The sequence below is a fragment of the Carcharhinus amblyrhynchos genome, chromosome 13, assembly GCF_965287045.1.
Source record: "Carcharhinus amblyrhynchos chromosome 13, sCarAmb.v2.hapA, whole genome shotgun sequence".
Lineage (NCBI taxonomy): Eukaryota > Metazoa > Chordata > Chondrichthyes > Carcharhiniformes > Carcharhinidae > Carcharhinus > Carcharhinus amblyrhynchos.
Genome location: NC_137336.1, coordinates 56,149,935 through 56,173,012, shown reverse-complemented (window position 1 = coordinate 56,173,012; position 23,078 = coordinate 56,149,935). Strand labels below are relative to the sequence as shown.

The window sequence follows — 23,078 nt, the reverse complement described above, 5'->3', positions numbered from 1 at the left end:
CTGGTCGCCACACTCCTATGCCTGTTCGAGTTCACTGAGGGAGAATTTAGCATGGACAGCGCACTTAACGAGCACGTTTTCAAACTGTGGGAGGAAACCAGAGTACCCAGAGGAAACCCATGCAGAAACAGGAAGAACATGCAGACAGGGACCCAAGCCAGGAGTCGAACCTGGGCCCTTGGCAGTATAAGGCAGCAATGCTAATCACTGTACTGCCCCCACATTCTGATTTTACAAAACGTTATATCCCATCATATCATTGGGTGACATTGAGTCAGAACCCTAGTGTCAGGGTCAAATGGGGCTCCCATATCTGCACAGTGTCAAGAGCAGTCACCTAGCATCTTGATTGGGCAACTAGTGGCCAGACAATGTACCCACTTCCCAATTAACAACTGAGTAAGTAGGCTTATGAAGCTGGAGGGCCCCCTGCATGGAAGGAGCATCAGCTTACCATTGCAAATAAGAAAGGAAGGGTGGGATCTCTATCCTGAAGCACCCTCTCGGCAACTTTTAAAAAGAAATCTTCCCATGCTTTATATAGCTGCTACTGTTATCTTTCTTCCTTTTCCTGGCACTATTCTATTTTTGCCAGTCTCAACTGCCAGTTTTTTCATCATGGCGCTGCCCCACTCAAAGAAGGAAAATATCGCTGCAGCCAGTCAGAATTTGACATTGCCTATGTGAACATCCGTTTAGAGGATCCCCCAATCAGGGAAAACACAATTCTTGTTGCTATGGCTTCTCTCAGGTCAGAGCTTTTATCAAAAATCGACAACAAGATGGATTTTAATCTACTGAACTTCATGGTCAAGTTATTACTGCCCAAGGGGAGCTGCTGACCTCAATTAACTTGGTCAGTGCTGTTTGTGCTTCACAATGAGGGGAGGGGGGTGGGGGTGTGCCTTGCGAGTCTTGTACACTCCACCAATGGTATTGGACAGAGTGATGCAGCTCGAGAATACAGTGGTCTCGCTGTCATCTGTAGCTGACAAATTGGTGACAAAAACTGAAGACCTTGAAGCAGGATCAAGCAGACCTAATCTGAGGATTTTTGGGGTGAGGGAGATCAGCGAGGGCTCTCACCCAACTGAATTTGTGCTCAGCTACCTAATGATGTGCTAGATTTGTCTGAGACATTGTTACTTGATAGGATGCCCCACAGTCCAAACTGAAAACTGAGCTAAGACAGAGGCCTTTCCATTAAATTCCATTACTGTCACATTAAGGAGGAGATTTGCAGCTGGCTACACAGACGGGTATCCTGCTCTACAAAGGCAACAGAACCTTTATTTTCTGGAATTCACTACAGCACTGGCCAAGAAAAGAGCTGCTCTTGTGGAGGTTAGGAATCTTCTATGTCAATGTCCCAGAACAAAATTTGGCCTGCTCTACCTGACCAGATTAAGGATCACAGATGGCAGTGGTGTTCAGAAAATATTCCATGATCTAGAATCAGTGAAAGATGATATAACACGATACCTGGCCCCTGGTTAGCTGTCTGATCTGTTTGATGGGCTGTGATGACTGTCGACATTCCATCTGATTTCACCTGTGGGCAGCTTCTTTTTCTATTATTGAATATTTTGTTTTCCTTTCTACAGCTGCCAACAGCATATTGCTAATGCTGAACGCTTGTTGGTAGTACGATATCAACAGTGACCATGAACATGGAAGGACTTTGATTATGATGTTGCTAATTGCGATAACAGTTTCAGTATAGCAATCTTAATGTTATTTCTGGGCTTTAGGTTATCCTTGAGGGTGTGTTCGCATTTAGCTTCAGAAGAGGTGCAGCCTTTCATCTGGGGGCAGGTCGGCATGGGGATTTTTTTCTATTTTTGTTTCTTTTATCCCTTCTATTTTTCTTTTGCTCTTTTAAGTAGAGGTCGTCAATTGTTTCAACTTAGTTGCCTCAATTTGGTGAGTTAATAATTTTCCTTTATTGTGTAATATCACCCAAGAACGTTGTATCTAATTATGCCCAAAGTTTCTATGAATTTTGAGAGTTGGAATGTAACAGGCGAAATGACCCTGTGAAATGCCACACGGTATTTCTCACCTGCAGAAGTTTAAGGCTGATATAGTTTATCTTCAAGAAACACATTTGCACACTTTAGATTGTTTTAGACTCAGGAAAAGAGCAGGTTTCACTCCAAACTTCACTCAAAACATGAGGTGCTGCAATTTTGATTCATAAAGATATCCTGTTTGTCTCTTCTCATCTCAGCAGATCCTAATGGCTGCTATATGTTTGTAGCTCATAGTTTATTTAGTAAACAAGCAATTCTGGCCATCCTCTATGCACCTAGTAGGGATAATGTTCATTTTTTACCAGGTTTTTTCTTTTCTTGTCCAACTTGCACAATCATCATCTGATTCTGGGCAAGGTTTTCAGTTGCGTTTTTTAATTCCTTCTCTCCCCCCGCCCTGTCCCCAAAACCCAATGCGTTACCATGGCTAATCCACCTAACCTATACAGTAAGGGGCCTTTTATCAAGGCCAGTTCACCTAACCTTCACATCTTTGGACAGTGGGAGGAAATTGGAGCACCTGAAGCAAACCCATGCAGACATGGGGAGAACGTGCAAACTTCACACGGACAGTCACCCAAAGCAGAAATCAAACCCAGGTAACTGGCACTGTGAGGCAGTGGTGTTAACCACCATGCTGTACAGTAGTACTATGACCATGATGAAAAATTACTTTCTCACCAACTTGTAGGTCAATGATCTTTAATCTGATCATGGAAATCTGCATTGAATCTTGCACTTCTACACTGGATCCCATTGATCTATTTAAAACCTTCTATTCAATCCTGCATTCCTCTACAGTTGCAGACAATTCTCGTTTATTTTTTGACAAGTTTGATATTCCAACCTTGGGCTCTATTAATAGATCAGCCTTAGATAATCGCTTCAATTCTGGAAATTGGTCAAACCATCAACATGGTACAAGTTGTAAAGCTCCAGAACCTGATGGTTTTTCTGTTGATAACAATTTTCCTCCCATTTATCCCTTGCCTAGCTTAGTCTTCTCACTTATTTCCTTATCATAATCTTCCTTTCACTTTAAATTAGGTGAACATCTCAATATCGCTAAAAAAGGTTAAGGACCCCCTTGAGTAGCACTTCCATCGCCCTATTTCTCTGCTAAACATGGACACTAGCCAAAGTTTTTGCCCTCTCTTTGGAGCTCATTCTGCTAATTATTATTTTTCCTGATCAATCAGGTTTTATTAAGGGTCAACATTCAGTCTCTAATTAAAAGCACTGTTTAATATTATTTACTCCAGGACTCTTCCTCCTCTTCCAAAAATTATAGTTTCTTTAGATACTGAAAAAGCATTCAATCATATAGAATGAGAGTCTATTCAAAATTCAGGGAACATTTGGTTTTAGTCCAGTTTTATCTTGTGGATTTAAAATTTTATATTCATCACCCATAGCTTCAATCTGTACTCATCTTTCATATTCTGCTTATTTTCCCCTTCCACAGAGGCACCAGGCAGGCCTGCCCCTTATCCTTTCTTTTTTTGATATTGCTATTCAACATTTGCTGTGCCCCTTCGATCTAATAAGAATAACATTGGAATTAACAGGGATGCTTTATGTCATAGGGTCTCTCTTTTTATGTCGATGATCTTTTGTTGTGCATAGCTGACCCTTTTGTGTCAGTACCCAATGTTCTTGACACTCTGCTCCGGTTTGGTAAGTTTTCAGGCTGCAAGCTAAACCTTGAAAAACATTTGCTTTTGCCAATTAATCTTTCTGCATTTATTTACGATTTATTCCTCCTTAATTTGATGTCTGATAATTTCATGTGTTTAGGAATATCTATGACACATGATTTCAAAAATCATTTTAAGTCTAACTTTACACCTTCGTTAGAACACACAAAGCCCATTGGTCAGTGCTATCCCATCCCTCATTGGTCATATCAATTCCTTTAAAAAGATGATTTTTACTTACATTTTCATTTGTGTTAGGCTAGTCTTATTTATATTTTAAAAAAAACTTTCTTTAAATCTCTAACTGATTGATTTCCTCTTTTATTTGGAATAAAAAAAATCCTTGATTTGTAAAATCCTTTTGGAAGGAGCAAAACTTCAATGAGGTCTTTTTAAAAAAAATTTATTGGTCTACCAGTATTTGTAAGCTCATCTATTGGGTTCACTTATTTTTAGACAGTGACAGTCCTATTTGGACATCTATCGAACGTTATTTTTGCCTCTCCATATCTCCTGTTTCCTCATGATGGACTGTTGTTGTGAGCAGCCTGTCATGGACTACTGTTGGATGTTCAGAGGGCTTTAGGATGCAGTCCGTTGTAGTGGTTGTTTGTATAGCATTTGTTTTCCTTGAGTAACAATTAATATTTTAATCACTGTATTGTCAATTTAAAAATGATCCTGCATCTCTTTAATTTGTACTGAATTGTGTTACAGTAAATCAACATCAAGTTAACATTGTGAAACTGTCTTATGACTGTTAATCCTGTTCAGGTCACTCTGTTTTATTATAGGCTGGTTTCACGTTTTAGAACAGTAAGCCTAGGATTTTGCCTTCTGTGTGGTTTCACTTGGCCTCTTCGCGATATGATGCCAGCTGAGGTTGTTAGAACCATGTCCCTAATTGACAGGGTGGCAGTAGACCATTTTGCCATCTTTCTATCTCCTTTACTTGAACATTTGGACTTAACATTTGTTCAATCTGCCTATCAGATTGACAACTATTTTCCCAACTGTGGTCATCACTAATCTCAAACTCTCCAATGTAGCCATGCTTCATCTTTACAGTCAGGAATCTCACAATCACTTTGGCGCATGGTCAGATGTGAAGTTGCTGTTTTCCACGTTGCTCTGCATTGTTGATGCTTGATGTGGAGATGCCGGCGTTGGACTGGGGTAAACACAGTAAGAAGTCACAAAACACCAGGTTAAAGTCCAACAGGTTTATTTGGTAGCAAATGCCACTAGCTTTCAGGGCTTTGGGAGGTCAGGTGAGTGGGAGTTCTGATCACAAACAGCATATAAAGGCATACGCTCAGTTTACAGAATACTGATTAGAATGCTAATCAAGTCTTAAAGGTGCAGACAATGTGAGTGGAGATGGTATTAAGTGTAGATTAAAGAGATGTGTATTGTCTTCAGACAGGACAGTAAACGAGATGTTGCAAGCCCAGGCAAGTCATAGGGGTTACAAATAGAGTGACATGACCCCAAGATCCCAGTTGAGGCCGTCCTCGTGTGCGGAACTTGGCTATCAATTTCTGCTCAGCAACTCTGCGCTGTCGTATGTCGTGAAGGCCGCCTTGGCGAACGTTTACCCAAAGATCAGAGGCCGAATGCCTGTGACTGCTTGAAGTGTTCACCAACAGGAAGAGAACAGTCTTGCCTGGTGATTGTCGAGCAGTGTTCATTTATCCGTTGTCGCAGTGTTTGCATGGTTTCCCCAATGTACAATGCCTGGGGATATCCGATGTCCCAAGGCATGGTACACCGGGGAGGTCATGTAGACGCTATGACAACGGATGAATGAACATCACTCGACAATCACCAGGCAAGACTGTTCCTGTTGGCGAACACTTCAGTGGTCAGGGGCATTCAGCCTCTGATCTTCAGGTAAACATTCTCCAAGGCAGCCTTCATGACATACGACAGCGCAGAATCATTGAGCAGAAACTGATAGCCAAGTTCCACACACATGAGGACGGCCTCAACCGGGATCTTGCGCTCATGTCACACTATTTGTAAACCCTGTGACTTGCCTGGGCTTGCAACATCTCACTTACTGTCCTGATATTGGGCAAGGGCATCAGAAGGCTCTTTGAATTCGGGCTGTGGGATCTTTTGTGTTCACCTGCGAGGACAGGCAGGACTTTTGCTGAACTCTTCATCCGGGAAGAAGTTACATCTGTTAGCGCTGCACTTTCTCTGCGCTATACTGGAGTGCTGGCCAAATTTTGTGCTCCAGTCTTTAATCTTCAAACCTCCTGACTGCTAACTCCCAGGACATGAGTACTGCCCTGAGTTACACCTTGACGTCTTTGTAGAATCATCATAGATGACCTGTGGTGTAGAAGGAGGCCATTCAACCCATTGACTCTGCACCAACAACAATCCCACCCAGGCCCTATCCCTGTAATGCCACATGTTTACCCTGCTAATCCCCCGACACTAAAGAGCGATTTACCATGGCCAGTCAACCTAACCTGCATATTTCTGAAGTGTGGGACAAAACCGGAACGCTGGAAGAAACCCACGCAGACATGGGGGGAGTGTGCAAACTCCACACAGTCACCCGAGGCTGTAATTGAGCTTTGCTGCCTGGTACTGTGGGGCAGCAGTGCTGGCCATTGTGCCACCATGCCATGCTGTAGAATTAGCCAGTTAGTGTTTGCCATCATTATGGGAAGAAAATTTCACATTGAATGCTGTCCTAAGCCTGAGATTGGTGGTTGTTGAGCTATTCCACTCCGTCTAAAATAAGTAATGACACAATGTGTTCATTAGGAACCTCGGGCAAATCCTTTGGTAAGTTCTCAATTCAAAATGGGCAGTAGATGCTGATTGTCCTCGTTCTGCCTGCATCCTATGGTGAACAGACGTAGGTTACGTTGTTTTAAGTTGTTGTCCCTTTGAAAGGGAAGAATAATATTTGAAATATCTAAAATGTTCCAAGATATACCTGTAAATTCAGTCAGCACTGTGCCATCAGATCACCATAATTAATGGCTCTTCCAGTAAACCCTTTAAAGTTACATCATCACATTGATATGTTAAATTAAAAATCTAACTGGTAATTTTGGAGCAGTGCTGATGACTAAGATGCGGATTTCTGATTTGTCAGCCTGAGTCATTTGGTCGTACCCTTGTCTCTGAATGAAAAGGTTGTGGGTTTGAGTATTGCTTCCAAGACTTGAGGACAAATACCTAGGCCAGTGCCCCCAGTGCAGCGCTGAAACAGCACTGCATTGTTGGCGGCATCAGCTTTCGGATGAAACGTTAAACTGAGTCTCTCTGCTCTCTCAGCTTGATGTAAGAAGGTCTGTGACACTTCAGCATGGTGGCACGGTGGTTGGCGCTGCTGCATCGCAGTGCCAGGGGACCGGGTTCAGTTCCTGGTTTGGGTCACTGTCTGTGTGGAGTTTGCGGGTTCTTCCCATGTCTGTGTGGATTTCTTCCAGGTGGTCTCCTCCCACAGTCTGAAAGATGTGCTGGTTAGATGCATTGGCCGTGCTAAATTCTCCCTCAGTGTACCCGAACAGGCGTCGGAGTGTGGCGACTAGGGGATTTTCACAGTAACTTCATTGCGGTGTTAACGTAATCCTTGTGGCATTAATAAATAAACTTCAAACTTAAACCTAAAACTTCAAGGAAGAGCAATGGAGTTCCTGCTGCATCCTGGAATAGAGTCATAGAATCTCCACAGTCCAGAAGGAGACTGTTTGGTCCATCGAGTCTGCACCAACTCTCAGACAGAACATCTTACCCAGGCCCTATTCTCATAACCCCACGTATTTGCTCCACTGATCACTTTAACCTACAGATCTTGAGGCAATTAAGCATGGTAAATCCACCTAATCTACAAATTTTTGGAACAAGGGAGGAAACCCATGGACATAGGGAGACTCCATACAGGCACCAAGGCTGGAATTGAACCTAGGTTCCTGTGAGGAAGCAGTTTTAACCACTGTGTCCTGACCTCGTAATCGTATCTTTTGATCAGCACCTAATCAGCATCAAGAACTCGTATCTTCAATCAGCACCTAATATATACATTATCTGATTTTTTAAAAATTTCTATTCTTTGAGATCTTGTTATGCCCAAATCAGTTGCCTCATTTCCTACATAGTACCATGACTAAACTTTACTTCAATTGTCAGACTCTTTGGAATATCCTGAGGTCATGAAAGAAATGATATAAAGTATGTTTTGAACCCCTTTTTGTTTTTAAACCTCCTATCCTGCACACAGCCTCCCCCCCCACCCCACCCACCACCACCATCTCCACCATAATGTTAACTATTTGGAATATAATTCCGTTGACAACAAATAGCATCCAGTATAAAGAATATGCTAAAGGAATAGCAGAAGGAGACTACATGCCCTTTTTCAAGCCATTCAATAAGATCAGGGCTAATCCCCCTGAATGCTCCAAGAGACCAAAATTCTATGATCACAGCCAATAGAGTTGAGTATATTTAAGGCTGTGCAGCCCAGACAGAACAGGTGAGGGTTTTTTTTATCACGTGAGTTAAAATTGGGCCTACTGCGTCACCATGGGCAATTTGGATTTTATGAACGTGATTGCACGCAGGCATTTAACAACAGAATCACTGTTGTAGTTACAAGGTGAGGACCAATAGATATGCCACACTGCTGCCCTTTAACCTCTGGCCCTCGCTACCACCAAGGACAGGATGAGCTCAGTCTCCATGGGCCAGCAATCGCAAATGACTCGGGACTGCATCAGGAGAGCTCCAGAAACCATTCAAAGTTACTCTGCTTCTCAGCAAACTCTTCCTGTGCTCATTGACTGAGAACTTAAGGGGACTAACTGGTGATAAATCTCATTGTCCTGATGTCTAGCATTGTAGGGATATTGCCTGTGTTGGATCTGATCTTCCAGAACTTCTCCCATTCTAGAACCATTCCTGAGGATTGGAAGGTATAACCTTTTTTTCAAAAGAAAATAAATGGAGACCATCTATAATCGGTAAACTGGTGGAATTTATTAGGAGGAATGTGGTAATAGAGCATATGGAAAGCCAGAGTAGGATTAAGCTGAGTTGATGCTGATTTATGAAAGGGAATCCAGACAGTAAATTCAGGAAACACTTACAGCAGCAAAGCTGAAATGTTAACTCAGTTTCTCTCTCCACAGATTTTGCCAGCATGCAGCTTGCTTCTAGCATTTTCTGCTTGCGTTTTGGATTTTCAGCATCTGCAGTCCGTTGCTCGTTTAAAGTTTATTTGTTAGTGTCACAAGTAGGCTTACATTAACACTGCAATGAAGTGAAAATCCCCCAGTTGTCACACTCTGGCACCTGTTCGGGTACACTGAGGGAGAATTTAGTGTGGCCAATGCACCCAACCAGCATGCCTTTCAGGCTGTGGGAGGAGACCGGGGCACCGGAGGAGGCCCGTGCTGATGCGGGGAGAACGTGCAGACTCCATGCAGACGGTGATTCAAGCTGGGAGTCGAACCCGGGTCCCTGGAGCTGTGAGGCAGCAGTGCCATCGTGCCACCCCTTCAATGTTCAGAATCTGCTCAGAATTTTTTGAGGCTGTAAATGGTGATAAGGTAGATAAATGAGAAACAGTTGATGCAGTATGTTTAGATTTTCGTAAAGCATTTGTGAAGGACTCTGCGGGATTGGGTCAGTGAGGTGCTTTGGCTCCAGGGAGATAGGTTTGGTGAGTTGGCAGCAATGTGACAGATGGAATACAGTGTAGTGAAGTTGTTAATTTTAGTTGGAGAAATTAAAAAAACAGAATTTACGTTGTCTAAAACTGGGTGACATTGTGTATGGATCATAGAAAGGTAAGGTGCAGGTCCAGCAAGCAATGAGGAAGTCACATATTGTTAGCTTTTCTTACAAAGCATTTTAACGTAGGAATAAATAAGTCTCAACTACAAGTAAGGCATTGCTGGAACCAGACCTGGTATACTGTGTGCACTTTGGGTCTCCTTACCTAAGGAAGGGCATTCTTGCCCTTGAGTGACCACAGAGAAGGTTGACTAGACTGCTTCCTGTGAAAGGGAGGATCGAAGCAGAGAAAGAATAAACTAGGCCCATGTTCCTTTGAGCTTAGGAATAAGCAATGAACTCATTGAAACATACAAAATTCTTAAGGAGTTTGACGGGATGGATGTTGAGGAAATGTCTCCATGGCTGATGAATCTAGAAAACAGATCATAGTCTCAGATTTACTGGTTAGCCGTTTGGGACTGACAGCATGATGCCGTTTGGGACTGACAGCATGATGGAACAGTGGTTAGCAAGTGTCTGGAGAACTAGCTAGTGTAAGTGCATGGGTATAGGGCCTGGGAGGGATTGTGGTCAGTGCAGACTCGATGGGCCGAATGGCCTCCTCCTGCACTATACTATTCTATTCTATGATTCTGTCTAGAGACAATACGCATATCTTTAACCTACGCTTAATACTATCTCCACTCACATTGTCTGCACCTTTAAGACTTGATTAGCTGTAAAGACTCGCGTTCTAATCAGTTTTCTGTAAACTGTGTGTGCCTTTATACGCTCTGTTTTTGATCAGGAACTCCTCACTCACCTGACAAAAGGGCAAAGCCCCGAAAGTTAGTGCTACCAAATAAACTTGTTAATGCTTGTCAGAGCATCAGCAAGAACATTCATTCACACCATAATGCTTGAAATTAAATGGGAACAAAACTCCACTGTCTGGGATAGCGCTGATATCAGTCAGATTACCACTGGCCAGGCATTGCTAACTTCTGTTTCATGCCAGTCTTGGTGAATTTTGGCAGTAGAATTTCTCCCAATGGTGGTGCCTTTTCTAACCCAGTGAAGAGACAATGGAACTTGTTTATAAAATATTTTCAACCCATGTTACTGTCCCCACTTTGTTAATCCTGTTGATGCCACAAAGGGAAACTTGCAGTATATACTGAGTTTGACATCAATTACTCAACCTGCTGAATAACCAAGACCACAGCAAAGATAGTTTGGGCAAGCTTGTCACCAAGTAAACACTTTAATGATAATTAAATGAACATGTTGAGCAATGTAGTGAGAGCAGTGATTTCACCACAGATGGAGTTCTTCATTTATGTAATTTGGTCCAGGTAAGCAGCTATAGAGGAGGTGGTATTGTGGAACTTAATTCATCACATCTGCTGGAAGGTCACTGCTTAAAATATTTCTTGCACAAGAGACACATTCAACCCAATTACATCAGTCTTTAAGAATTTAGTACCACTTGAATTTGCTCTTTAAATTTTGTTCTATGCATGCCACAGGAACACAAGCATACAACTATACACAAGCATACAACTGACTACCCTGGGGAGAACACATGGATTTGTTTTATACCATGCTTTCAGTAAGCATTCGAGACTCTTTGTTGCTTAATAATCTTGAGTGTTGCCAGGCAGGAATTCTGACTCTATAAGTTGATGGGATAGGCATTTTTTAAGTTAATTATTTACAGTTAGAACAATTCAATATGGATGAACTTTTTTTTTGGAAAAGCTTTTGGGTTGATGTTGGGATATGTGTGTGCATACATGTGTGTTGTAGAGCTGGAGTAAAGACTGCAACATTTAACAATTAGTTTGGCATAATCAGTAGTGCAGTTGGGTTTTACTCAGGTGAGGACCTATCAGGAAAAACAAGACCTAAGCATTAGTGGAATTTGTTTGGTACTTAACCATTAGAAACATTTTCAGTAATTTTATTCAGGCTTGATGTTTCTAGCCACTGAGTCTCTTTGGGAATTAAAGTATCTACGCTGTTGTCTTTTTCAGGTCGGGCCTGCTCCTTAGAATGTTGCCTCGAAGATGTTCCATCTTTAAACTGTTCTGTTCATTAATAGTCCTCGGAATCTTCTCTGTTGTGTGGCTGCACTACAACTGCAGATTAAACGGCAGCCAGAGTATTGGTGATGATGCCTTGGTGTACAAGTCCTGTCAAGATGAGACTGACAATTCTGCCTGGGGCCCCCACAAGATCGCCATTATTGTCCCTTTCAGGGAGCGTTTCGAAGAACTGTTGTCTTTTGTGCCACACATGCATGCATTTCTCAACAAGAAGAAAATCAGACACAAGATCCTTGTCATCAACCAAGTTGATCACTTCAGGTACTTTAATGTGTTTAAATGTAATAAATAGAATCATCTTCTGTCACAGGAAGAATCAAAAACTTTTGCTAGTCACCATAATTTAAGGAAAGTCACAGCAGCTGCGAGTTTGTAAAATCAAGTTTTCAAAACTATGCCTTTTCACTTTCAGTAGCAAGGGGCTTCAGATATATCCAAGTTGAATTAATGTTTTCTCAGCACAGCTTCAGACCATGTTCATGCAGTAATTTCCTGATGCCTGTGTTTTGTTGGTAGTTCCTTTAGAAACATCTCAAACTGTAGGTTTTGTGTCTTCCTTGCCCTCGCAAAAGACAAGTGTGATCAATGTGACTGCTCTGCTGAAGTGGAATGGCAGTTCCAACCAAGACAATGGCTGGAATTATCCGGCCAGTTACGCCAACGGGATCTTCCAGTCTGGCTGGCGAGCATCCCTGGTGTGGATTTCCTGGCAGCTGTTCAACAGGATACCCTTTTGTCAATGATGGGACCAGAAAGATTTCACCCGTCATTAGTCAATGATGGGCCGCCTCTGCCACAGCAAAACACACGATGGGAAAATCCTGCCTAGTGTAATTACTAGCCACAGTCTAAACAGAGGCAGCTTGTTAATTGCATAAATTAATGCTGAGGATGTACAGGTGAAAGACTATTCATTAGATGATTGCTTGAGCTTCTGTAAAGAGTTACATAACGCTGATGGGGTTGCAGATTTAGGAACTATACATTTGTAATTTTCACTTTGTGAATAAATATAAAACAGTAAAGATTGACTTCTGGTCCCTCAGTGAGGCATACATGCATCTCACAAAGTAGTGTGAGACAGGCAAGAGCCAAATGACACCACAAAAAAAGCAGTTGGAAAAGAAAATAGGAAGAATGTACGAGAGGCAGCCAATTTTCCAGCACCCATTCTACACTAATGCCCAAGTGATTTTGTACTCCAGTGGTGTCATGTTAAGTATGTGTCCCATGATAAGTATACATGCATTTAGCCAGTATGTGCTTTCATTTCCAATATAAACAATAATAGAAAATGCTGGAAAATCTCAGCAGGTCTGACAGCATCTGTGGAAAAAGAAGAGTCAACGTTCTGGCTGACCCTTCGTCAGAGCTGTCTCGACAGATGATGTCAGACATGCGAGATTTTCTGGCACTTTCTGTTTTGGTTTGAAATTCCAGCATCTGCAATATTTTGCTTTCATATTATATATGTGCTTTCATTTGTTGAGTAATTTCTGGCCCTTCTCTTTGGTCTGTTTTCCAGTGTGTTTTAATTTTCCTTAATAATCTTCATTTGTAAATGATTTCCTGCTTAAGATTTGCACATCTGTAATATTTATTTTCCCTTCAGTAGTAAATCTTCAACATTAGTAGACCATAGACTATACTTGCAACAACTGGGCCTAAGGTTTCTGTAGAAAACAATTTAAGCTAGCTGGGGAGAGTAGAGAAGCGGGCAAAGAGTAAGCAGCAGGCATAGTGTAGAATAAGACACCAACCCCGTGAAGCTACAATCTGCAAATGCAAAAATGGGGGAGTAGGTTTTTCCTTTCCTTTTTTTTTGTTAGCTAACCTTTCCACTAAGGATGATTGAAAGGAAAGCTCTGCGGCCTATTACATACAATCAAGAAAGGTGGTGGATAGTCTGGCAAGAAATCAGGGCAGGGGATCCTTGGGAATTCAGAATCTGAGTGCCAGAGACAAGGCCAGAACATTCGCAAGTGTCTTCAGCCAAATGTGCTGAATGAACAATTGTACTCGTCTCCTAGTTCATTCAATGTGACATTAGTAGCTGAGTGAACGGGATTCAGCATAGTCTATGGATCCTGACATCCAATCACCTCGCTATCAGTTTTCTCACTATCATCAGTTCAGTGGCAGAAGAAATCATCAATTAAATCATGTTGGCTGTATTCAGTTCAACTGCTGCCAGAATTGCACAGCTCCAAATCCAGAAAAAATTTTAATTTAGAAATGGACATCAGGATTAAGTACAAGAGGAGGTGTGAGAGGCCTTAGTGACCCCCACTCCATTGTCAAAAGATTTGCCTCTGAAAGACAGATTTGTCACACAGACTTTGACTCAGTTCCCCGATCTCATCCTTCAACTGTCATTCCCACCCTAATGAAAGCTTATTTTTTCAGATCATGCCACAAGGTAGATTGGCATCCTACAAATTAGTTACTCTGATCTCGGGTTGAATGGTGCTGTGTGTATATATACATTTTAATTATACCTGGCAGAAAGGAAACTAGCCTTAACCAAAGGGACTAATTAATTGATTCTAGCTATTTCCTCCCAAAGCTCATCAGTGATTAGTTTTTAAAACAATAAAGACTCAATTCAAAGAGTCAAAAACATTTTTTTTTATTCTTCTGTGTTCATCTTAACTTATATCTTCAGGTTTAATCGAGCTTCTTTGATAAACGTGGGTTTCCTGGAGAGTGGCAATGATACTGATTACCTCGCTATGCATGACGTGGACTTATTGCCCCTGAATGAACAACTGGATTACGGGTATCCCGAGAAAGGACCATTTCACGTGGCTTCCCCGGAACTTCATCCCCTCTACCATTACAGTAGCTATGTGGGAGGGATCCTCCTCCTCACCAAACAACACTTTGAACTGGTGGGTGATAATACAGCTCAGAGGCTGTAATTGTGAGGCTGAAGGAAACCAGCAGGGACTGGAGATAGATGGTTAACTTAGTAGTTACTACTGTGAACAATATTTATAACCACTTGGAACTGATGGAGCTAGGAATGAAAAGGGCTGAATTTGACTGAGCATTGCCTGCTGGATAGATTTATACCTAGGGTAGATTTTAGACGGAGGGTTATCATTAAGAAGATCTCCGCATATCCCAAATTGCTTTATAATCAATGAAATGTGAATTGGACTTTCCTATTCCTCTTTGAATAACGCCGGCCTGAGATGGCAGACAGAGCAGTTTAACATTCCAACAAAAAGACAGCACCTCCAACAATGCAGCACTGCTTCAGTACTGCAATGGAGTGTCAACATAGATTATGTGCTCATGCCTCTGGAGTGGGATTTGGACCCAAAACCTCAACATCAGAAGCAAAGGAAAGCTATCACTTAGCCATGGTTGATATGACTTGGTAGTTTTCTTTATATTATAGCACTTGCCAGTCAAAAAGCTTAATAGAATTGAATATGTCACCAATCGCATAAACACAGTAGAATGTATCTGGGGTACAGGCCTTTTCATCCAATAAATTTTCAGTAAAAAATTCTCAATTTATCTCTGTCAACAGGTGCCAAATTGTAGCTATTAAGAATTGTCTGTGACCTGTTATTTTGAAGACTGCCCGATGGGAAGGAAAGTTTATAAATGCTCTCTCTTTATGATTATAGAAGTTGAAGTTCCAGAAGCGATACTTTTCACTGTATACTAATACATGTGACAATAAATCGAATCAAAGTCTACATGTAGTGAAACATGCTGCTTTTATTTGTGTTCTAATTTTCTTGACGTTAGTTTTCTGACCAAATGATTCAGGATACAACCTTTTAATAATTAATAAATCCAATAAGGAATTCAGAAGAAACTTCATTGCTGGGTAAGAGTGATGAGAATATGAAACTCGCCACCACGTAAAGTAGTTCAGTTGACTAGCAAAGCTATACTTAAGGGAAAACAAGATGCATGTATGAGGGAGAAAGGAATTGAAACATATGTTGATACAGTGAGTTGAAGGGAGGTTGGGAAGAAAGTCATTTGGAGCATATACTTGGGTGTAGATCTGTTGGGTCAAATAGTCTGTTTCTGTTCTGTAAAATCTATGTAATTCCTTTTTGTTTGCAGTGTAATGGGATGTCAAACCGGTTTTGGGGATGGGGCCGTGAGGATGATGAATTTTATCGTAGAATAACAGCAGCTGGACTGCAGGTAATCATTTCACACTCACACATCAGAATTTAAGAGAGAGCCTTCAACTTCTTAGTTTTCATGAAGCAAATTTAAGCTTGGATCTGTTGTGAAATTGCTACTCCATCTGTTCAGTAATTTCTCATTTAGAGCTTTTGAATGCTTCTTCAACCTGTGATCTCCAGTGAACTAGTGTAATGCAAGAATTGTGCTGGAAAATGTGGGTGGGAAAGCTTGTGTGAAGAAGTACCACCAACAGTTGGGTGATTTGACATGGTAGCAATCAAAAAAAGGATTACATTGTATTTGTATTTTATATTAGAATCATAAAATCCCTTCAGTGCAGAGGGAGGCCGTGTGGCTCATAGAGTCTGCACTGACCACAAGCTTACCCAGGACCTATTCCCATAACCCTTCATATTTTACCCTTCTAATGCCCTGACACTTGGGTTAATTTAGCATAGCTAATCAACATAACCCACACAACTTTTTACTGTGGGAGGAAATCGGAGCACCCAGAGGAGACATGGGGAGAATGTGCAAACTCCACAGACAGTGACCCAAGGCCAAAATTGAACTTGGGTCCCTGGTGCTGTGAGGCAGCAGTGCTAACCACTGTGCCAGTATGCTGCCCCTAAAAAATCAAATTCAGGATTTTTTTTCCCTTCTTCTCATGGCATCAACCTTTATTAGGATAAAAACATAAGAAATAGGAGCTGAAGCAGTCATGCCACCCCTTAAGCTTGCTCCTATGTTCAATAACACTAACTTCTGTCATTGCAGAGGTGCATGCCCACTCACATGACAAATTCATTAACAAACGTAACAAACAGGGGAACCAGTAGACGGATTTCCAAAAGGCATTTGATAGGTGCCATATAAGAATATACGAACATAAGAAATAGGAGCAGGAGTAGGCCATCTAGCCCTTCGAGCCTGCCCCGCCATTCAATAAGATCATGGCTGATTTGAAGTGGATCAGTTCCACTTTCCTGCTTTCTTCTCATAACCCTTAATTCCCTTATCTATCAGAAATCTACCTACCCGTGACTTAAACATATTCAGCGAGGTAGCCTCCACCACTTCAATGGGCAGAGAATTCCAGAGATTCACCACCCTCTGAGAGAAGAAGTTCCTCCTCAACTCTGTTCTAAACAGCATCCCCCCTTATTTTGAGGCTGTGCCCTCTTGTTCTGGTTTCCTTTCTAAGTGGAAACAATCTCTCTACCTCTACCCTATCTAGCCCCTTCATTATCTTGTAAGTCTCTATAAGATCCCCCCTCAGCCTTCTAAACTCCGAGTAGAGGCCCAGTCTATTTGATCTCTCTTCCATAAGCTAACCCCCTCATCTCCGGTATCAGCCTGGTGAACCTTCTCTGTACTCCCTCCAAGGCCAATATATCCTTTCGCAAATAAGGGGACCAAAACTGCACACAGTACTCCGGTTGCAGCCTCACCAGTGCCTTGTACAGTTGCAGCAAGACCTCCCTGCTTTTATATTCTATACCTCTCGCGATAAAGGCCAACATTCTATTCGCCTTCTTAATCACCTGCTGCACCTGTGGACTGAGTTTTTGTGATTCGTGCACAAAGACCCCCAGGTCCCTCTGCACAGTAGCATGCTGCAACTTTTCACCATTTAAATAATAGTCCATTCTACCATTATTCCTTCCAAAGTGGATAACCTCACATTTGCTAATATTATACTCCATCTGCCAGGTCCTCACCCATTTACTCAGCCTATCTAGATCTCTCTGCAGACTTTCCACGTCCTCCACGCAGTTCAATCTTCCACTCATCTTTGTGTCATCAGCAAATTTTGTTTGCCTACACAGCCCCCTCCTCCAGATTGTCTATGTATATGGTAAACAGTTGAGGCCCCAGCACCGATTCCTGCGGCATGCTACTAGTCACCAACTGCCAACCAGAAAAGCACCCATTTATTCCAACTCTCTGCTTCCTGTTAGACAGCCAATCCTCAATCCACACACACTTTACCCCCAACTCCGTGCACCCTAATCTTCTGCAGCAACCTTTTGTGAGGCACCTTATCGAACACCTTCTGGAAATCTTAAAACACCACATCCACCGGTTCCTCTCTGTCTACCGCACTAGTCACATCTTTTTAAAAATCCAGTAAATTCGTCAAACACAACTTCCCCTTCATGAATCCATGCTGCATCTGCTTGATCGAACCGTTCTTTTCTAGATGTCCTGCTATTTCTTCTCTAATGATGGATTCTAGCATTTTCCCAACTACGGACGTTAAGCTAAACAGCCTGTAGTTACCCACCTTTTGTCTGCTACCTTTTTCAAAAAAAATTACTGCACAAGGTAAGCTCTTGTTGTGTTAGTGGTGATATATTAGCATGGATAGAAGATTGGCTAACCAACAGGAAACAGAATAGGGATAACTAGGTTGTTTTCATGGCAACAAACTGTGATTAGAGGAGTGCCACAGGGATCAGTTTTGGACCCTCAACTACATAAAATGTGTATTAATGACTTGAATGAAGGGAATGACTGCATTGTAACCAAATTTGTTGTTGATATAAAGATAGGTGGGAGGCAAGTTGTAGGGGACATACAAATAATTTGCAAAGAGACATAGGTTGATCGAGCAGACAAAAATTTGGTAGATGGGGTGTAACATGGGAAAATATGTGGTTGTCTACTTTGGCAGGAAGAATGGGAAAACAAAATATTACTTAAATGAAAAGAGTAAACATAGTGCTGCAATATTTAAGGCACCGGGACCTGTTGAGATGCATCCAAGGATATTGCGAGAACCAAGACTAGAGATTATGGAGGCACTGGCAATAATTTTCCAATTTTCCTTAGATTTGGAGGTGGAGCCAGAGGCTTGGAGAATTACAAAAGTTACACCGTTGTTCAGAAAGGGTGCAATGATAAAATCAGCAACTACTGACCAGTCTGTTTAACCTCAGTGGTAGAGAAGCTGCCAAAAACAATAATTTGGGACAAAATTAATTGACGTTTGAACTAATATAAATTAAGGAAATCAAACACAAATTTGTTAATGGTAAATCATGCTTAATTGATGTTTTTGAGAGAATAGAGCATCCTATCAATAGGAGCGTAGCAAACTAAAACAAGAATTTATGTTTAAAATTTATAAAACACTAGTTCAGTTTCAACTGGAGTATTATGTCCAGCTCTAGGCACTACACTTTAGGGAGGATGTGACAGTACCAGAGAGGGCGGTGGAGAAAGGTTCAGTTGAGGCATTCAAAGGGGAATTGAATCTTATCTGAAAAGGAAAATGTGCATGACTACAGGGAGAAGGCAAGAGAATGGCTCTAGGTGAATTGCACTTTCAGGGAGCCAGCGGCGGTCTCAAAGGCTGAATGCCCACCTTCTGTGCTAGAACTATCTTATGATTCTTTAAAAAAAAGCAATCTCCTATTTAAAATGTAGATGAGGAGGGGTTTCTTCTTAAAGGGCCATTAGTCTTTGGAATTTTCTCCCACAGAGAGCAGTGGAAGATGGGTCCTTGTATATATTTCAGGCTGAGTTAGTCAGATTTCTAATCTACAGTGTTAATTGTGTGAATTATATAAGTGTGTACAGACAGGGAGGCACTCATTGGATAATGACTTGAGCACATATAAAGAGGCACTGTGGGGGGCAGGGATGCATCATTACCCCCGAGAATGACATTTTAATTTAATTAGTTTGGTTTCCATTTGAGATTTTTACATTATTTACACTGCCCCACTAGGTCTGTATTTCCTGTCATTTTTGTTTAAATTATTACTGGTTCATTAGAAGAGCATGAAGAGACTCTTATTGGCACTAGTTGGATTGTGGAGTTAAGAATTATACATTTGTAATGTTTCATTTTGTGAATAAATATAAAACTGAGTAAAGATTGACTTCTGATCTCCTCCTTTATCAACTTGCTATCAAAGTTCAGCATAAATGGGAGTCAGAGTATATGGGGTCAGACAGGAAATGAGTTAAGCCCATAGTAAGATCAGCCATGATCTTACTGAATAGCGCAGCAGATTCAACATGTTGAGTGACCTACTCTTATTTCTTACGATTTTATTCTTATAATCTGCCAGTAGGCATGTGGTTTCTCCTTTTGGTAACATCATTCTTGTGTGCCCATTGTCCCACCTCCACTTGATGCCTGCTGGCTGCCTCTTGAGTCCTCACCATCCATTTCCCAAGCTCTCGCTGTATCCTGCTTGCTGTCCCTCATAGTGGGTGTCAAGTGGCCACGCGCAACTGTACCTGTGCTGTGACAGCAAAACCAGTCATATTTCATATAAGTTCGTTCAAGAATTTGCTAAGGAAATTTATTGGTAATTTCACTGTGAATTGGCATTAACTGTTCACTGAGCTTTGTGCAAGAATTCAACATCACTTGAGAATTAATCAACAAAGGAAATTCCAAATTGAGAGTTTATAATGAAAAGCTGGACTAAAGTTTATTTATTAGTGTCACAAGTAGGCTTACATTGACACTGCAATGAGGTTACTGTGAAAATTCCCTAGTCACCACAATCTGTCAACTGTTCAGGTACACTGAGGGAGAATTTAGCATGGCCAGTGCACCTAACCAGCAAGTTTTTTGGACTAAGGGGCAGAAACTGGAGCACCTGGAGGAAACCCATGCAGACACGGAGAGAACGTGCAAATTCCGCAGTGACCTGAGACGGGACTTGAACCTGGGTCCCTGGTACTGTGAGGCAGCAGTGCTAACCACAGTGTCACCCTGCCACTCTGCAGCCACTGAGATTTGGTAACAAGACAACCATATGATTGAGCAATAACATAGTGTACATTGTAGTAGTCTTTTACAGAAGTGCAAATCCTATACATCTTGTATTTCTGAGCTCTTTATAATTGCAGTAGCGATATTTTCCTGTTAATCTCTTTGACACTTCTCACAAAGATATTCTTAGGTTAAAGTTTTACAGAATGGCATGAGGAGAGAATTCTGTGCCTGCAAAAAAACTATGCTATTATTAAAATGTTCCATTTTAATTAAGAAGGGACTTGTTTGCTCTCTGGTGTATGTAGTTTGCAAGATCCTGAAATTATGTTACTGCATTTAATCTTCAGCCATGTTTTCTGAAATTCTGTCTCTCAGTAACACAAAATGAACTGCAAACCTCTTTTGTTCAAGAGACTTCAATCTTTTTTTCATCACCTGCAGGTTTACCGTCCCACTGGAATCGAAACAGGCTATAAAACCTTCAGACATATCCATGATCCAGCATGGCGGAAACGAGACCAGAAGAGAGTGTCAAGACAGAAACAGGTATTGAATGCACTTCTGGTTTTAGCACCAATGGGTACTATTAGATTGTAACTGGTGACAACTTTGTATTGAATGTAATGTGACCACTGGGAACAAGATGTAAGGGTCAGCTGACCAGCTGATTCACTATAAATAAGGAGCTATGTAGAATTGTGGGGAGCTTGGAGTGGCCTAGGGCGAGGCCCCAAGTTTGGGGTAAAGATGTTTCTTTATTAAACCCTTTCTTTGATTTATAAGTTGGAGTAAGTTTTGTTATATTTTCATTAGCTGCATTTTGAAGAATTCCTTCTGAAGAAACAGGTGTAAGCGAGCTTTAAATGTTACCATTAGGTCCCAGTGAGGAATATTCTGCTCCTGGCACACCAAACAGGTCAGAGGGAAAAGGTACACTGCAGTAATCAGTATTGGCAGATTCAAGTAAGATCGTATCGGCTTTGGTTCAGTTGGCAGCACTCTGATCTTTGAGACACAAAGTTGTGGGTTCAAGTCCCACTCTAGGGTTTGAGTATGAAAATCAAGGCCGAATAATCCACTACAGTACTGCGGGTGTGCTATACTGTAGGAGATGCTGTCTTTTAGATGAGATATAAAACCAATTCATTGTTTAATTGGCAAAACATGTTGACAATAACAAATTGGTTGCCATGTTTCCTACATTACAACAGTTACTACAGTGCAAAATATATTACTTGTAAGGCACTTTGAGGCATTTGCTGGTCATTAGAAGCACTATATGGCCCAAATCTTCCAGTCAGCATCAATGCTGAACACATTGGGTCACAGAAACCTTTGTGTGCAGTGTCAATCATTTTACAGTTTTTCATTTGAGCTTCTAATCCTGGCAGAAGTATCAATGTCAGCACAAACCTCACCGCTGAAGGTGAAGTCCTGACGTACACCTCCCAACTTGTGTCCAATCTCTGATAATCTGAAAACCAGACAATTTGAGTCTAACTATATAAATACTTTCTTTTTGAACACTAATAGTTTGATTGGGAAAGCAATCATCAGTATGGAAAAGTCCAAGTGGGGAATATATTATAATTAACTCTACTTTGTTCCAACTGAGGAACAGAGTTCAATCACTAGTACCTGTGTATCCCATTTGCCTTATACTGCAGGCTTTGCAGGATATACACAGTGATCATCCAGAAGATGGGCCTTGCTGCAAATGCAATAGTGAATATGAGAAAGGAAAGTGGTGAGAGTGATGTGAGTAGAGTGATGTGAGTAGACTGAAGTTAACAGTGAGTCCAAGGGGACAGAATGCTGAGGTAATTAATACCAGAGGTTGAGTGTGCATTGTAATCAATATCATTGGGTTTTGAGCAGGACTAATGCTCTTCCTTTTGATTGGAATTAATGCAGTTTATTTGGCTAAAGCTTGAACAAAAAGGGTTGCTTAAAACTGCTAAATTTTTAGATCTTATTGTAATTAACCTGGCCTCTACTGTTCTTCGATACACTTTCTTTGCTCATTCATGGGACATGGGTGTTGCTGACTGGCCAGCATTTATTGTCCATCACTAGTTGCCCATGAGAAGACGGTAATGAGCTGCCTTCTCGAAAAGCTGCAGTCCATGTGAGATAGGTTGACCGACGATGCCGTTAGGGAGAGAATTCCATGCTTTTGACCCAGTGACTGCGAAGGAATGGTAATATATTTCCAAGTCAGGACAGTGAGTGGCTTGGAGAGGAACTTCCAGGTGGTGGTGTTCCCATATATCTGCTGCCCATGTCTTTCTGGATGGAAGTGGTCGTGGGTTGGAAGGTGCTTTCTAAGGCTCTTCAGTGAATTTCTGCAATATATCTTGTATTTAGTAGACACTGCTGCCACTGAGCGTCAGTGGTGGAGGGAGTGGATGTTTGTAGATGTGCTGCCAATCAAGCGGGCTTCTTTGACCTGGATGGTATCAAACTTCTTGAGTGGTGTGTAAGCTGCACCCATTGAGCTAAATAGGGAGTATGCCATCATACTCCTCCTGACTTGTGCCTGATAGATAGTGGATAGGCTTTGGGGAGTCAGGAAGTGAGTTACTCACAG

General features: G+C 41.6%; 1 protein-coding gene and 1 pseudogene across 1 annotated transcript in view; one reads left to right on the top strand and one right to left on the bottom strand.

Annotated features, from left to right (window-relative positions):
- The window catches only part of b4galt7 (xylosylprotein beta 1,4-galactosyltransferase, polypeptide 7 (galactosyltransferase I)), a 29,562-nt gene that overhangs the window by 3,098 nt on the left and 3,386 nt on the right, over positions 1 to 23,078 (top strand). The window contains exons 2-5 of the mRNA XM_080201715.1: positions 11,515 to 11,847; positions 14,252 to 14,477; positions 15,679 to 15,762; positions 20,930 to 21,034. Coding sequence (XP_080057841.1) covers positions 11,515 to 11,847; positions 14,252 to 14,477; positions 15,679 to 15,762; positions 20,930 to 21,034 — 748 coding nt within the window. The remainder of the gene's footprint in view (positions 1 to 11,514; positions 11,848 to 14,251; positions 14,478 to 15,678; positions 15,763 to 20,929; positions 21,035 to 23,078) is intronic.
- LOC145351926 (small ribosomal subunit protein uS8-like) lies at positions 4,344 to 10,393 on the bottom strand (annotated as a pseudogene).